At 36.6% G+C, this 17,061-nt stretch overlaps 1 protein-coding gene across 2 annotated transcripts in view; it reads right to left on the bottom strand.

Moving 5' to 3' along the window:
- Nucleotides 1-17,061, bottom strand: part of PLCB1 (phospholipase C beta 1) — a 684,403-nt gene that overhangs the window by 66,507 nt on the left and 600,835 nt on the right. The window contains exons 28-32 of one of the 2 annotated variants that reach the window (XM_088789262.1): nt 14,641-14,717; nt 14,444-14,533; nt 13,953-14,010; nt 12,884-12,970; nt 2,337-2,454 (exon numbers count right to left, since the gene is read on the bottom strand). In XM_088789262.1, coding sequence (XP_088645388.1) covers nt 2,356-2,454; nt 12,884-12,970; nt 13,953-14,010; nt 14,444-14,533; nt 14,641-14,717 — 411 coding nt within the window. In that variant the 3' untranslated portion in view covers nt 2,337-2,355. The remainder of the gene's footprint in view (nt 1-2,336; nt 2,455-12,883; nt 12,971-13,952; nt 14,011-14,443; nt 14,534-14,640; nt 14,718-17,061) is intronic. The other variant, XM_088789261.1, reaches the window with a different exon arrangement.

The raw sequence follows: 17,061 nt of genomic DNA, 5'->3' as shown, positions 1-17,061 counted from the left end.
AGCTTCACTTATCAATCTCTATCTGATAATAAGGAATATATTTACCATCAATGAGGCTTGTATTCACAAATTTAAAAATGTGAAATTTTAAGTATTAATGTAATGAGTATTCTTGGAATCAATCCTATAGTACAAAAATCATTCTTTTCTGGCAAATGTGTGATGGCTTTTTATTCATTCACTTTGTTTTCAATTCTAGTCTATCAATGGAGACGTTTAAGATGAGGAAGAAACATTTAAGGAAATATTAAACTTCGTACAAAATTTACTTTACAGATACTGGTAGGAAAGAAGAACTTTTTGTTCTTTTTCAAAGACAAAATACTGTTATATTTTTTCTGTTTTTGCAATGAGGCCTATTTTTCCATAGAAAGTGTGAAATTGGTTTATTTTTATGTTGCCTTGTATATTTGGGAAGCTAAAGGGACCAAACTAAGTGTGTGATTAAAGATTTTTTTCATGTCCAGGTATTGTGGGAATATCTATCGCTTTTGAAATTAAGTATTTTTGCTAAGCAGGAAGCTCAGTTGACATTCTGAAGGGAATCCAAGTTGGGAACCAGCTATCACAAGCCTGATAGAACACAGGACAGAAATGTAACATTTACTTCCCTATTGCATTTGTTTTGAAAAACAAAACCCAAGTCATGTGTTCTGAGCTCCACTGTTATTTACCTCCTCTGAGAAAATTTAATATTCTACCGTGATATTAAATGTTTCACAGTAACTCTCAAAACTACTAGAACAGTAACAAGTGGAACAACAATAAAAATCTACTGATGCTTATAATTGCTGATTTAAGAGATAGCTTAAACATTTATAGCCAAATGAAGAAGACAGTTTCAAGGTCTCCCTGATGACTTCCCGGAATAATCAATATTACTTGCCCCTCCTCCACCCCAACATCCATTGTGGGCTTTATCACAAGGTCACCATGGGAACAAGATCTTCACCTTTGGGAAGACAGGGACAGAATTCATAGCCAGGCTATGGCTTTACTCTCAAATGACATTCTCTGCCTCTCTCTTACTAGTGTCACAGTCAGAAGTAGAAAATAAAAGTGATGCTATCAAAGTGTCAGGCTCATGATTAGGCCAAATAAATTAAAATACAATAAAATACCATGATGGCAGCATAAAGCTTCTCCTTCCAGCAAGAATATAGGAATGTATTAGATTCCTGCTCAACAAATGTGGTCCATGGAAATGCGGCAGTAAAACTCAAAAATAAAAAAAAAATAAAAAAGAAAGAAAGACAGAAATGCAGATCTCAAGTCCTATGCTGACCTCCTGAATCAGATTTGCATTTTCATAAGATCTCCAGGTAATACACATACTCATTAAAATTTGAAAAGCACTGAGTTTGAACACCACTGTGAGTGGCAACTGATATAGATGAAAAGGAAGAACTTACACCACTTTCTCAGTAAAGTTGTTTTCACTAATTCTTCAACATGTTTCTAAACTGACTGCTTCACAGATCAGCAAGTGCTTGAAGACAAAAACATTGTAAGCCTCAACTGTAAAACTTTATTTTCAATACATCAGAATAGACATTTGCTTTTTTATAATCACTGCAAAGCCTCTTTTCTCCCTGAAATGCACACCCATTAGAATGGCATAGGCTAGTTTTTCTTATTAGCAAGAGGAGTACAATAGATTTCATAATGCGTCTCCTTGAGCAAGTTAAAAGTCCTCTATAATTTTCCAGCTTCAATTTGCTCTAACCAGCAGCCACTGGCCCAAGCATCCCTACTAGTGAGGTATTTTTAAGAGCACTTGCTTGTAGAGAATCAGAAAATCTTGAGATATCCCTTTAACTCAAAATACCATGTAGGAATACAATGACTTTTGTTAGATTTTTAAAAGGAGGGGTGTGGTAAATTGAGTGGAGTGGGGCAAGAAGATCCCCTGAAAGTTAATTTAATCCCATTGGATTTTAAGATAATAAGACCAGGAAACCAGTGCTGGGAGAAGTAGTAACTTAAAAAATGTCTCACAGTGGAAATAGTGTGAGTGTAAAAACGAAAGATCAAGGTAAAAAAGGAAGCCAATTTTGCAAATAGAGAAAGAAAAAGAAGAAATGGGAAGAAGACAATATGGAAGAATGGAATCTATGTCAGGAAGAGAGAGAACAATGATGAAGAAATAAATGCCAGAGGAAGGTGGGTAAAGATGAGGAGAGTATCGTGAGTGTGTCTGGGAACTACAGCAGGAAAAAGATGGGAATGTAGAGAAAGCAAGGGTGAAGAACAAAGGAGCAAGTCCATGATGCCTATAAACAAAATGGCCACATGCCACCCTTCTCTCAAAAGCGACCCCTCCCATCCAGTCCTACCTGGCCGGAAGGATGGTGGTCACCACTTGAGAGCTTGAGGGTTGGGGGGAGTAAAGTTGGGGGAAACAGAGGGATCCTCATGGCAAGTTTCCGACAAGAATGAGGAGGAACCGTCCCCCTGTGTGGAAAAAAAGGGAGGCTGTCATTTTTGTGATATTGAAATTGATTTCTAAGTCATTTATTGTTTCAAATTATTTGTCTGGGAACTATCTTGGAGTGCCTTCTAAAATGGAGATTTAAAACCTCCAACTTTTAAAAATCTGTTCCAACACTTCCTACCACAAATGCAATGGAACTGGCAATTAAACTCTCCTTGGTTCTTCCCTACCCTCTGCAGGAATTAGTTGTTAAACATGATCACAACTATTACTTTTGAGAAATTCTCCAAAAAATCCCACTAATGTCAAGAAACCTGAGAAAAGATTTTATTGAATTATGGATAATTATTGAACAATTCAGCCTGATGAGTCTGGGCTTAATGGATATACTTTTCTCTTTCAAAGAGAGAGAACTATATTTTTTAATACACAAATTTAATTTCATTAGTCCTCTACATAAGGCATTCATTCAAAAACTATGTATTGAGCACCAACTATGTGCCAGGCATTGTTCTCAGGTGCCTAGAACTCAAGAACTTCATTGAGCGAAATAGTCAAAGCCGCTGCCTTCATGGAGCTTACATTCTAATGGGAGGGGCCAACATTGAATGACACACTTAAAAAAGAAGTAAATGACCTAAAAAGAGAAAGTAATACATGCTTTGAACAGAAAGTAGAGCAGAATAAAAGGGAGAGGAGGTGCCGGTGATGGCAGAGTGGTGGTGGGGGTGGTGGGTGTTGCAAACTTAAATAAAGTGGTCACTGAAGGCTTCTTTGAGAAAACAGATTTGAGCAAAGATGTGAAAGACAGGGGGAGTTGCTCAAGCAGATACCTGGGAGATGGTCATTCTGGGCAGAAGAAATAGGCCTTACAACAGCACAAGATGGGATGGCCCTGGCTTGTTGGGGCCCGGCAAGGAGCCCAGCATGCCCTGAGCAGAGAGTAGGTCAATGAAGAAACAAAGAGGGGATACAACAAAGTAGGGTCAGATTATGTTGGACATTGTAAACTTATTCTGAGAGAAACGGATACCATGGAAGGGTTTTGAACAGACGAGCGACCTGATTCATGTTCTAAAAGGATAACTCTGGCTGTCATATTGGGAATAGATTGTGAGTAGGAACATGTGGAAGCAGGAAGACCAGTAGGAAGCTATTTAGAAATTCAGATGAGAGATAACAGTAGCGTTGGCTGTGGTGCAGCTGGTACCTTAACAATTATAAAGATGTCGTAAGTGCTTTATAATACTTTGCAAGCCCTAGAGGTTTTTGGTTCCATCTGAAACAAAGACCCAATAATAAATTTAAGAATTACATCAGCTTATTACGTATTTTCCCAGACTTAAGAACTATTTTAAAAATGTATATATTACTCCGCTATAAGAAAAGATGAAATGCTACCATTTGCAACAACATGAATGGATCTTGAGATGATCATGCTAAGCAAAATAAGTCAGAAAATGGTGAGAACCATATGATTTCACTCATATGTGGGACATAAAACTGAAAGCAACAAAAGAACAAGACAAACAAACAAGCAAAAACTCATAGACACAGACAAGAGTTTAGTGGTTACCAAAGGATAAGGGGGTGGGGGGAAGGTAGAAAAAGTTAAAGGGGGTCAAATATATGGTGATGAAAGGAGATTTGACTTTGGGTTGTGAACACACAATGCAATGTATAGATGATGTGTTATAGAATTATACACTTGAATGATGTATTATAGAATTATACACTTGAAACCTATATAATTTTATTAACCAATGTCACCTTAATAAATTTAATTTATAAAAATGAAAAAAAAATAATGTGTCAGGTTATAAGAAAATGGAAAGAGAGAAAAACCAAAGCTAGAATACAATATATTTCGTATTATTTTTATGTCATCAAAACATGTACATGCTGCTGGCTACTCTCTTAGACATGAATTTCCATATACTAGCATAATTAGCTGGGCAAAATGATTAAACATGCTAAGCTTTCCTCCCATTGTGTAAAGTTGTTTGTGTGTGAGTGTGTGAATGTATACAAGTATGTGTGATGGTCACAGATGGTCTGTAGTGAAGAATCCATCCAAACTATCACAAATATCATGAAGTGTTTACTCTTCTATCATAGATCATTAATTAGCAAAACCTAAAACCACCTCTACTGATAAGACTTGGAAATATGAAAATATTATTTGAGCCTGGTGTCAGCTACAAATTCAAAGACCTGTTTGTTAAATTCAAAGACTATCCTCAGCAAATGATTATAATAAATGTAGAAGACTTGTGTTAATTGATTTTTGTTGACAGAAAATGTATAAGGAAGACTCCAAGTGGTAGATTTGTCACTTTAATTTGGCCTTAGGCACAATACATGGACAATAGAGAATGTGACTCTTGCTCTTTGAAACAGTTTTTTTTCTATTTTAAACTGAAACTTTCTCCAGCATTTTTTTTTTCAGCCCAGTGGCCCTGCATTTACCCTTCTGCAATAGCCTTTTGTCTAGTGTGCACATACAGCTTCATCAAATATTGCAAACCACCTAATCCACTTCCTCTTTGGATATTCTACAGGTAAATATGAGTTTGGCCACCCTTCCCCTTAAAATGTTGAAGGCCATAGTAAAATCAGGTAGTGGTTTTCTGTGATCAATTAAACTTTTACATTCTGTGCTTTAAAAAGTGTTTAGGGTATGTGTGTTTGACTGTTTCATTATCCTGGTCATACCAAAGAAGGGCTTTAAAAACAAACTAGAGATACATTAGGAATAAAACATCTAATTACTATTGGAGAAATTCATATAAATTATGCACAATGACAGGCACTAAGCCCAAAGGTTTTGTGGGCCATTAATGGTTGTGTGGACTTTTTTTGTTTATGGTAGGTAGGAAGATGAAAGTCAATGGGATCTCATCTTATTCCTTATGTTAACCTCAGCTCTTGCTGGGAAGACTGTAAACCCCATCAACACATATACACCCTATTCTAGCAGGTGGTGAGTGTTCTCTTTGGATCCCTTTCCCTCCATTCAATACATCCATCACCATACTCTCACATTTTCTCATCCTTAGGAAAGAAAAATAAGGACAAGAGAAGAGAAAAAAGTTAATGGGGTAGAAAAAAGGGGAAGGAATCAATGGCATGAGAATCTCAGTTCCAATTTTTAAATCTCAAACTTACTTGCCTTACAGGGGCGAGTAGATAATAGAAACCCATAAGTCAGCCTCGAGAATGCCATGGAAGCCTAAAGGGCAGCCACTTCTCAGCTCTAGAGGTTTGTTTCCATGTTGGCTCACTGTAATTATATAATCTAATTTCCAAGAGAAATTAAATGTTTCTTTAAATAAGAACATTTCCAATTTTTAAAGAGTGGTACAATGGTTTTATAATGTGCCAACTTGGCAAGGCTGAACCACATTTCCCAGAGTTTCTTTTCTATATGTTTCCGTTAGGGTGGGTTAAAGGGAGACTTTTTCAAGAGTTAGAGGGCTGATGAGGGAGGTGGCAGCCATTGTGTAACACACATACTATTGCTGATTTGTTGACTTGTCTTAATGGGGTGAAGCAGCAGCTGAGCCTGTAATCACTTCCCCTTCCCCTTGAGTATTTGTTCTGACTCCTAGGCCACGTGTGTGTGTGTGTGTGTGTGTGTGTGTGTGTGTTCAATTCTGTTTCAAAGAATCTCAGCTTCTGCAGATTATTCTAGTCACCAAGCTTGCTCATGATTGTCCCTTGCAGATGGCTTGCCTGCTAGGATCAGCATTAGATGGGGAGGCAGCCATGTGGAAACTGCACAGCCAGCCCCCACAATTGAATGAGCCAATTCCCTGAATACCTCTCTCTCTCTCTCTCTCTCTCTCTCTCTCTCTCTCTCTCTCTGTCTGTCTCTCTCTCTCTCATTGGTTCTGCTCTTGTAGTTGAACCTGATTGACATAGATGTTAACTAATTGAAACACTTTAGAAACATTATGTAAGAACTTTCTATTACCGATAATGGCTGGTTAAGGTATTTGAACCATCCTTTCTATTGAAAACAAATAAAAAAGCTGGATTGGATATTCAAACTATCTTCTTTAAAGAACCTAAGAATCACAAAAATTTAAAGAATGATCAAGTTGAAACTACAGGGACATCAAACCTAGACAGCTAACAAGTAGGAAAGCTGCTTTTGTCCTGAGAGGCCTTTACAAATGCTGAAAATTTTGAATTCATTTTTGATAGCCTTGTAGGGTGAGGCCAATACTCAAAGCCTGTGGCATGCCTAAGATAAGGAATCTCATAGGAAACCTTCTCTACAATAAGGAAGGCATACAAATTATAGATTAGAACATAAACCAAATAGAACTTCTGGAAATTAAATAAAATACAAAAGCCAAAATTAAAAATTCAGTGAATGAGTTGAATAGTGGTATAAATAAAAAATTAGAAAAAGGGTCAGAAAAAAATTGTCCAAAGGGTAGCACAGATAGAAAAAAAGATTGAAAAGAGTTAAAGGACAGGGAAGATGAAATAAGAAGGTCATTTTATATGTAAATAATGTGATGAAAGGAAATTATTAGAAAATATGATGGAAGCTATTTTGCGGACAATGATAGCTGAGAATTTTTTCACAACTGATGAAAGTTATCCATACAGTCACCTCAAACACATATTTAAACACATTGAAAAATAATATAAAATGTAAGAAAAAAATCCTAACTGCATGCAAAGGGGGAGGAAATACAAGTTATCATCAAAATAATTAAGATTAACAGTTAACTTTTCAACAAGAAGAGAAGTCAGTGGACAGTGGAATGTTATCTTCAATGATAAAAAATGACTGCCAACCTAAAATTCCATACCCATTGAAAGTATCATTATAGACTGAAAGTAAAATAAATATAATTTTAGACAAAAATGGAAACAAAAACTCCAAAAACTTTACCATCAGTAGACTGTATAAAAGGAACTTCTAAAGGATGTTAAAGATAATGATCCCAAATGAACAGTCTGAGACACAAGAATGCAGTAACGAAGCTTGTGAATATGTATAAATCTAAATGAATATTGACTATATAACAGAATAATCATGTCTTATGGGTATAGAAGTCTGTAGAATGAAAACAAATTTCAAAAATAAATTGAGAGAGACAAATGGAGTTAAAACTCTTCTAAAGTTCTAGTATTGCCCAGGAGAGTAAATACGTCTAAGTTTTTACCTTCAAAAAAATAATGAAGAACTAGATATATTCTTCAAAGGTAATTCTTTGCATTGATAAAAATGAAAAGGAAATTTCTTATGCAGAAACAAACAAACAAAAAACCCACTGGGTGGGTCGACCAGGACTTGACAATGAGCAAAAGGTAGTCAATAGGCAATGAGTTTACACTCTGTGGTCTGGCTTCTATGAGAAGGTCCAATGGGTGCTGGCAAGGAGAATCTGCATTTTCCCCGCAAGTAGCAAAGGATTAGAGGTAGCACAAATGAATCAGGTAGGAAAGAAGATTTTACATTAAATGCCCAAGTTAGTCTCTTTTCTCCCTGAACACTGGGAAGGCACAACTGAAATAGCAGCATTTGGGGTTCTCAGGGCCCAGTGGTAGGTCTGACAAGACGAACCTCACCCAGAGAGATGAGTCACTCTCGCTGTTACAAAGATGTCAGAGGGGAAATGAGGAAAATCATGCTATAGTCCCCTGGTGGAGGGAAAAAAAAAAGGGAAAAAAAAAAGAAAAAAAAAAAAGAACCAACATGATGAAATGTTCTTTGATTATAAATTAAAATGCCCTAAAGGTTCCTGGAATTCTCTCTTGCTGATGAGCTAAATTAAAACAGAACACCTCCATTCTAAGAAGCAACAAAGACAAATTAAGTGTCAGAGAAAATGCAAATTATACATTTATCGACTGTTTTATGAGGTTACGCAGACAGTTCATTAAAAGTCCCCTCAAAAGATGATTCTTCTTGTAATGAGAGCCTATAGCTGCAAAGTGATCAATATGCATTGGAATATTCACAGCAGATTCAGGGCAACTCCTGATTAACGATATTTCAACATGTTAAATCCCTTTGAAATATTTAGGGAAAAGGCAGAATGTCCTCTTTATAATGAATCAATTCAGAGTCTAGCACCACCACAAAAGGTATGGTTTCTCTCCACTCACAGTTGGATTCTGGAATTGTTTCTCACACCTCTTATACACATAAACCCTTTCCTATTGACTTTGGCAAACCCAGGTATGGAAATCCCAAGGAAACCAATTATGTCACTGACTTGAAAGACTGCATCCGTCTTAAGAACTCTGCAGCTGGAGATTTCATAAAAAGACACACCTTGAACAGAGCTGAAAACAGTATACTCTCAGGGACTGAATCCAATATTTCACTGCCAGGAAACACGCAGCTGAATACTTCTCCAGAATATAGAACCCTACTGAAAAGGAGCTGAATATTCTCTTTTAAGAGAATTTATAACTTAATAAATTTCAATGGAACTTATGGACAGGAATACACAGTGTAATTTCATGTCCAATTGAGGGCCAAATATTTATCTACTGTATAAGTTGCCTGTAGGGATCCTTTACTTTCATTTTCCACAATATCCTCAAAAATTACACATATAAAGAATACACTCACTGACTTGTTTATTGGGGAAAAAAAACGGACTCTACATATGAAAAAGTCCAGGAGCATGTCACAAAGTGGGACATTCTAAAATAAATTTCACATTGTGGCTGGCCAAATTTGGATCCCTACCAAACATGAACCAGCGGGATGGAAGTTGTTGGTCCATGTGGAAATGAAATGGATTTTTAACCCGGTTTTGATTAAGGCACATAGTCCTATGACTGTTCTGTTGCAGGATGGTAAAAATTGGGGGAACTTGAATTGATCCTTCCATATCACAAGTGCATGGTGGAATAAAAAGGTACTTTGAATTAATCTTCATATGCACCTCGCTCTAAATCAAGCCAAAACTTCTTGCCACATTAGAACTGTTGTTTTGCAACAATTGGCTTTTCAAATTTCTCTTCTTAAATTTTTTTTTTTTACACTTTTTTTTTAACTTTTAAATTTAGTGGTTTGGTTACCAAAGGCTTGGGAAATTATACAGATTGTGATTGGGGTTCAGAACAATTCAAAATAGTAGGAGAAAATAGGAATGTAAAAAGAGCTTCTTACCTGTTTAGGAGGAGGTTAGGAACATAGAATACATTATTACATTAGTTAGAATAAGTGGTTGAAGTGGAAGTAAATGATTTATTTGACAATATTGTGAAGAATACTGACAAATGGGAAGAAATATGACACCACGTAGTGTGTATATTTGCTGGAAGCGAGATTAGCCATTATTGGTTTCTAGTTAGAAAACTACTCACCCCACTTGTAAAATGCTTGAAGGAAGAATGCTATTCCCTTTAGTAACATCTGGCAAAATTTGGCATGTTTTGGTCTTCATAAGAAGGTTGCAACTATCTTTAATATTACCTACTAGAGTGTCAACACAATTTCCTTGCCCAACATTCAGTGATGGTAGAATCCATAAATTTCTAGATGCCATAAAATCACTTTGCCTTCACGTCTTACTGACTGAATTGAGCTAATGCAGTTAACCTCTTTTATAGATACTATTGTTCAGTTTCAAGTCCTTGAGTTGCTCCTCTTTCTATTATGTTTCTACTTTTGTTGATTTCCCTCATATCTATGCCATGTTCAAAGGCCATTCCAACACTGAATGTGAAGATGGATTATTTCAAAGCTAGTGCTGTTCTATTTCTAGTCCAAACCTAACAATCCAAGACTGTGACTGACTGCTATGGTCTTTTATTTGCCTACATTTGCTGTCCTGTGCTTTGATCTTTCTCCACATGACCTACCCTTGATCTTATTGTTTTACTCCACTATTTATTATTGCTCTGTCTTGTCATGGTCATTTCCCTTGATTAGCCATTGTGTCCTACAATATTAATAGCAATGATTTCTTTTTTTTATTATTAAAGTCATGATTCCAAAGCACAATATTTCTAGGCCCTGAAGAACACCTCAATAGATAGTTTGACATAGAACCAGCAATCTTCAAGGGCAAACTTCAAATCCAGACACAATAAGAGGATCATAAGAAACTCATGGATGAAAAGCAAAGAGAAATAATAGTGGTTGTTATTTAAAGAAAAAAAAATGAAGGCAATAGAACTACTAAAAATTCATAGACAAACTTCAGATTTCTTTTGAAGGGGCCAAAAACGATACAAAAAATTGCTATAAAAGTGATAGGACACACCATTTATTACCTATCCAACTGCTATCTCACCTCTATTTCTTTGCTAAGAAGACAGTTTAGTTCAGGTACCTGATGACCATGGAATTGAGGAGAACTGGACTCCCTCCACCCTTTTGAAAGAGTCTTAATTACTCTAAGCCAATCATGAAAAGTACGCTCTCATGTACATGACTGGTTTAGGAATGGGCATATGACACAATTCTAGCCAACAAGGGGAAGCTTATTCGGGAGATTTAGTAAGGTGTTTCTCAATCTTATAAAGGGTTATAAGATAAAGACATTCCTTTTTCTGCCTTTAAATAATTTCATTTAGGATTGCGATGCATGGAGCTATGGCAGCCATCTTGTGACTAGGGGTTTACAGCCTGGGGATGAAAAGGAAAAAACTGAGATGGTATGGTGGAATTTCTTAAAAGACCTGTGTTCTTGATGAAGTCATTGAGCCACTAACATAACCATTCTACAAACTGCAATATCTCTGAACTTCTAGTATTGTGACCTACTAAATTTAATTATTGTTTAAGACAATTTTAATTGAGCTTTCTGTAAAGTTGCTGCTGAATGCATCCTGACTGATAAATTGTCCAACAGTTATAAGTTCTAATGTTTGGTTATATCCAATGAGGAAATTTAAGAGATGTAAAGTTGATTTTAATCATGATGAGCTAGACCAGTAACATAAAATCTTTGTAGGATTATTTACATTGAGAGTTGTAGAATTAAAACATATTTGTGATTGTATTTTATCAATGAGTAAAGTCGTTGACATTTTTGGACCAAAACAAAACAAAGCAAAATGAAACTCTGTGGGAATAATATTTCCCAAGAGAGATTTCTTAGAAATACAAAAACTGACGAGTGAGATATCAACCATAAGCTAAGTATATTATGTCAGTGTACAAAGTAATGATAAACTTGAATTCAGACAGCATGGATTGAAAAGGTATGTATTTGAATATATCACCTGTGATTGACTATTGTTAAGGTGTTTCTTAAATTTTAGTCAAACCTGGATCTTTTATTCCAAGTATTTGAGCATTTTTAAAGGATCAATCCTAAATGGAAAGCAGAGCAATTTCTAAAATTATGTTAAAATTTATTCTACTTTACATAATAATGTAATTATTCTACTTTACATTATAATGATAATAAACCGGAGAGGGTAACTAAGAATATTTAAATTGTATATTTATATGAAAAACAAAAGCATATTTAAGTAGTTAATAATTCTTGGGTTTTCATTACTGCTTGTGAATTTATATTGCCAAGCTTAAAACTTTAGGAGTCAAAAATATGAAATAAATGTCTTAGCTAATAAATGTGAAAGGAGAAGAGCATAAATAACCCCAAATATATATTTAGAACTAGCCACAAGAAATCTATAAGAAATAAATTAATGAGTGGACTATATAATGAAACAAAACAAATACTTTAGAGCTTTATAAGTTTAAAAAATACTCTTATGGAACAGCAGTACCTTTTACAGTAGATATTTTAAACTGAAGATTGAAGGACAGGAAAACTGAAAAGCACATTTTTCACAAAGAGAAAAATATTACTTCATGAATCAAAATGGATGGAATCATCTAAAAGCTGAGATGCTGTTTGCTAATTTAAAAGTATTTTATTTATGTTCAGTTCGTTTAAAGTTAATATTCATTAAACATTGATTTGGACCAAACAATAAGCACAGGTAATTTTAAAGTGGAGCCCCAATGAACTATTATTATAGGAGAAAATTCTTTGTTTTTATCTGGTTTATGAGAATATTCTGTTAGGTAGAAACCAGGGTGATATTGATACAGGACACCCTCTGCTGGACAGAGTCTGCCATTACAATATTGCATCTTAAAGCTGAAGAGGCTGAGCTAATTTCCCTAATTCTCCCTATCTTGGCAGGGGAGAGGAACCACGTTGCTTTCAAAAATAGTTATGCCTGAACCACACCCCAGACCAAATAAAACCAAACCTCTGGAGTTGGGTTCTGTGTATTTGCAATTTGTAAACCTCACCAGTTGAAGACAAAAGCTTACTGAGTATGGCTATAAAGATTTTTTACTATCATTGAAAAAGATACATGAGTTTCACATGCGGGAAGTGATCTGAGATTGTGTGCAAGGTACATGAACTAGGGAAGTCTTATTCTAATTGAATGGAAAGAAGATGAAATTACTGTGTGTTATTATTCAGTTCAGTTTACCTTGGGCTTTTCGTCCAGGATCTGTTGGCGTATCTCCTTGTGTTTCTCTACAAGTTTTTCTTGCCGCTTACTTTGTGCCTCTTCTAACTGTAAGTAAGTTACAAAGAACGTCATTTTTATCTAAACATTCAAGTGAATGTTTTCAGAAAAAAACTGAAAGCTGTTCAGACGTACATTTAATTATTTCATACCCTGGTCAAGAACTGCCCTTACAGGTATAGGAGATTGGTCAGGGTTGGAGCCGTGTGATGGCTACACAGGAGTGAGGGTGGTGTGATCAATGGATTACACTACTCTTACATTTTTATTAATTTTGAAAATTTCCATAATAACACTTTTTAAAAATTTATGAAAATAAAAAATACAATGGCCTTTGGAGGTTGTCATCTTCTCTACCATTGATAACAACTAAGAGTTCTTTTGGGGAATCTCCCATTGACATCATATTTCTGCGCTCCTGACTGTGGAAATGATTCTTGATGTCTATGTTTAAATGAGCCTTTTCATATACAAGTTTGCAATTACACTTGCAGAAACATTAATTAAGGAGTGCCTGCTCTGTGAAGCCGCTTTGCTCGGTGCCGGTGATAAACAGATACAAGAAGACAAGGCATTTCCCTCCAGAGGCTCACACTGTGCTTGCCAAACGTTCACACATGGTTTGTGAAGGTGAGAGGGATTAACTGTGTTAAAAAGAAATAACAGGCCCAAAATGGAGTCACTTTTGCTAAGTCCCACCAAGACTTAATACCTAACCTAATTGCAGTTGCAGCCACTGTTACAAATGGAATTTTAAACCAAGCAGTCTGGAATTTCCACCTTCAACATTAGTGAGATAATCAGCCTGATAAAACCCCCTGCCATCCCCTAAGGGAAGGTAACCTTGCCTGTAATAATCAACTCCCTTGTCCCACCCTCTTTCTGCTTACAAAAACCTTCCACTTCGTTCAACTCCTCAGAGCAACTTTCTATTTACTACATGAGATGCTGCCCAGTTCATGAATCACTGAATAAAATGAATTAGACCTTTAAACTCTGTTGAATTTTTGTTTTTTAACAACCGACATACCCTCTTGATGTACTGCACCACCTCTTGGATGTATGAACGGATCATCTCTGTCTTTTCCCTAAAAGCAAATAACAAATAGATCATTAGAACTAATCAGGCATCAACAAACACAATAATCTCAGGTTCCCAGATGACAGTTTACAGAACTCTACAGTCTTATTACTGCTGCAAGGAAGGTACAATGCAGCAGGTCTGGACAAAGGCGGGGTTTCCCCAAGAGCGAAGCTGTTTCCACCAAATGCTGGGAAGGCTGCCTGACAATAGAAGTGAATATTTAGCCTTTTCCTAAGGGATGCTCTTTACTCAGTCTTTATCTCAAAGGTCTTTTTTGCACTGTTCTTTGAGTTCTGTGTTAAAAACCTTACAAAAGGGATCTTATGAAAGGTTAATTAGAGGAGAAATTTCACAGATGGGTCTTTATGGTTAAGAAAGATACAGAATAAAATAACCCCCAGGTAAAAGGTGGGGGAGAAGGGGTGCTTTCTCCTTACTCTTCCATCTGGCTTTTGTCTTTGGATTTAGCTTCTGTTATCTTCTCCTGCCTCTTCTTATCCATTTTCTTCTTTAATTCCTTCTTCTCTCTGAAGTCAAAATGGAAGTAAAAGGGGAAAAAAAGGCAAATCAAATGGCAGTTTGTGTTTAGTACATTTATGTTTACAAGTCCACTGTAAAGAGAACAGAGGCTTACTTCTCACAGATTTCTTTGAGCTTCTTTAACTGATTGTTCTGACATTCTTCAGCAACATCCGTCAACTTTTGAATAAGCTGGGGGAAGAAAATACCAGTTTGCTGTTTTACATGATGACAAACAAAGCACCCTCTCCCTCTGCTCCTCCAAACAACAGTATCTGTAGTTAGAAAATCTGTCACTGATGTTTAACAATAGTTAGAATTGCCAGACACCTAACATAGGCACTGAGGACATAATTTAAAACCATCATATTATCTAGGTTTTAATAGGAGATTCTTCTAATCTCTTTTTTATTAAATAGGATTCCTTAGATTACTGTGCTGGTTACTGCAGGTTGGCTCAGTGCAAAGACAACCAACAGTGTGGACCCAGGATGCAATCTCCACTCTATGAAGTATTAAAAGTATGATTTTGGTCAAAGGACCTACATTTTTGAACCTCTGTTTTCCTGCTTGTAAATGAGATTATCGATGCCTTTATCTTTGGGAAGTACTGTGAAGCTTAAAATGAGTATGACACAAACGTGAGTCATAATTAACTGTGAATTATAATTCTTCGTTTCCAGCTATCATTTACTGTTTAATTGCTTCATGGATGATATGAGTTACACATCTTAGAAATCAATGTTTACGTCCCGGTGTGGGTAACTTCCAAAGGACATCAGAAATCCTCTTCTGTGCTACCACTTAAGTTTTAATACAGCACCAGGAAAGCAATTATTTTATTGTCATGCATCTATTTTCTTATAAACCCTTCTCTTTCTTTATTCCATGTGAAGAACAGACGTGCACAACCTGCTGCAATTGTAGAGGCAGCAGTAGCCACTGGACTCAGCCCTTCTTACTAAACACCGAATAGATGGTGTGGGCTTGTAAAAGGCCCACCACTGTTCCCCAGAGATGGACATTCTCAGATATGGCAGGGTGAGCTCTAGGTAGTTTTATATAACCTAGAGCTACAACAGTGACAGGCAATACAATCATAATGACAGCAAATTTTCATTGACAATTTATATACGCTGGGGACAATTTGAAGATTTTTAAATGAATTACCTTACTCAGTTCTAAGAGTTGCCCTGTGAGGTTGGCTATCACCTTCGTTTTACATAGGAAGACACTGAAACATGGGGCTCCAGTGCCTGGATTAGGGCGACAGAGGTAGTAAGTGAGAGAGCTGGGTACCAACCCAAATAAATCAGACTTGTGGCCCTTACTGCTTTCCCATGCTGTCTTTTTATTATGACTATAGAAATTATTATTATTATTATTTTTAAAAACCTCTTTCTTAACTAAGAGAATAAAAGTCAAGGGAGAAATTCTCTTACAGGAATCCAATAACGAATCCACATTAACTTAACATGAACATGAAATTTGATGCATTTGCCTGTGAAGTAGATTAAATCCGAACAATATTAACTGGGGCTGGGCCAGCAGAAAACTTATTTGATCATTCAAGAGATTGCTGATCATGACTGCCACAATTACAGAAATCATGAAATATTACGGTGCAGTAGTGACATTTATCAGGCTGTCTGGGTGTTAAATTGGTGTGCAGACTCTGGTAATTTCCTCACGGATTCCCTCAATGCCTCTATTTCAGCTGAGGGTGTTCACTCAGCATCTTTCCTTCTCTAGGGGAACTTTCTTCTCTCCCATTCACCCCAAGGAGTTACAGAGCATTATCCAGGGATCCCCAACCTTGGCTACAACATCAAAATACTTCTGGGCAACTTTTTAAAAATACAGATTCCAGGGTCTGTCCTTAGGCCTATGGACTCTAAATGTCTAGGGGCAGGGCCTGGGAATCAGTATTTTAAAAATCTCCACAGATGATTTGGATACTCGGCTAGAATTGGGGGGCGGGTTCAATGGGCCTGTTTTCATTCTACTGACCATTGTTAAATCTCCCAGCAATGCTTTGAATTCAATGGCATTATACTTCTGTTTCCCTGTCATCATCTCTATCATTCTTCTGATGTCAGAGCATTTTCTCATTTTCTTGATTAGGCCAGCACCTGCTCACATTTATTGCTTTCCTACCACCTCTTGCCCTCATCCAAGCAGCATCGATATCCAGTCAATAAAGCCTTTGAGCTGGAGATCTCACAGCCCTTCTACTCACTCAATTCTGACTTTTATTTTGATTTGGTTTTAGCCCCCACACAATTGCCAGGACCACACGCTCTCAAGGTTCCCCAGAAGTTCCCTGTCTCCTGCATCCCCTGGCTTTCCTATTTGCCCCTCCCACAGACCCTCTACACTTGTTCTTTACTCTTCTCAGAACTAGTTCCCTCTTCTGTTGCTCCCAGAACACACAGCTTTGTCTAAACTATTCAAGTGAGCCTCAAACCAACAAATATTTATCAAGCACCTACTAAATACCAGGCCCTACCCTAGAAACTTTGAGCTGATGACCTGA

This window comes from Rhinolophus sinicus, chromosome 13 (assembly GCF_057876585.1).
Source record: "Rhinolophus sinicus isolate RSI-liver-muscle chromosome 13, RSI-T2T, whole genome shotgun sequence".
Classification (NCBI taxonomy): Eukaryota; Metazoa; Chordata; class Mammalia; order Chiroptera; family Rhinolophidae; genus Rhinolophus; species Rhinolophus sinicus.
The sequence above is the reverse complement of the archived record's forward strand: the minus strand, read 5'-3'. Positions and strand labels throughout refer to the sequence as shown.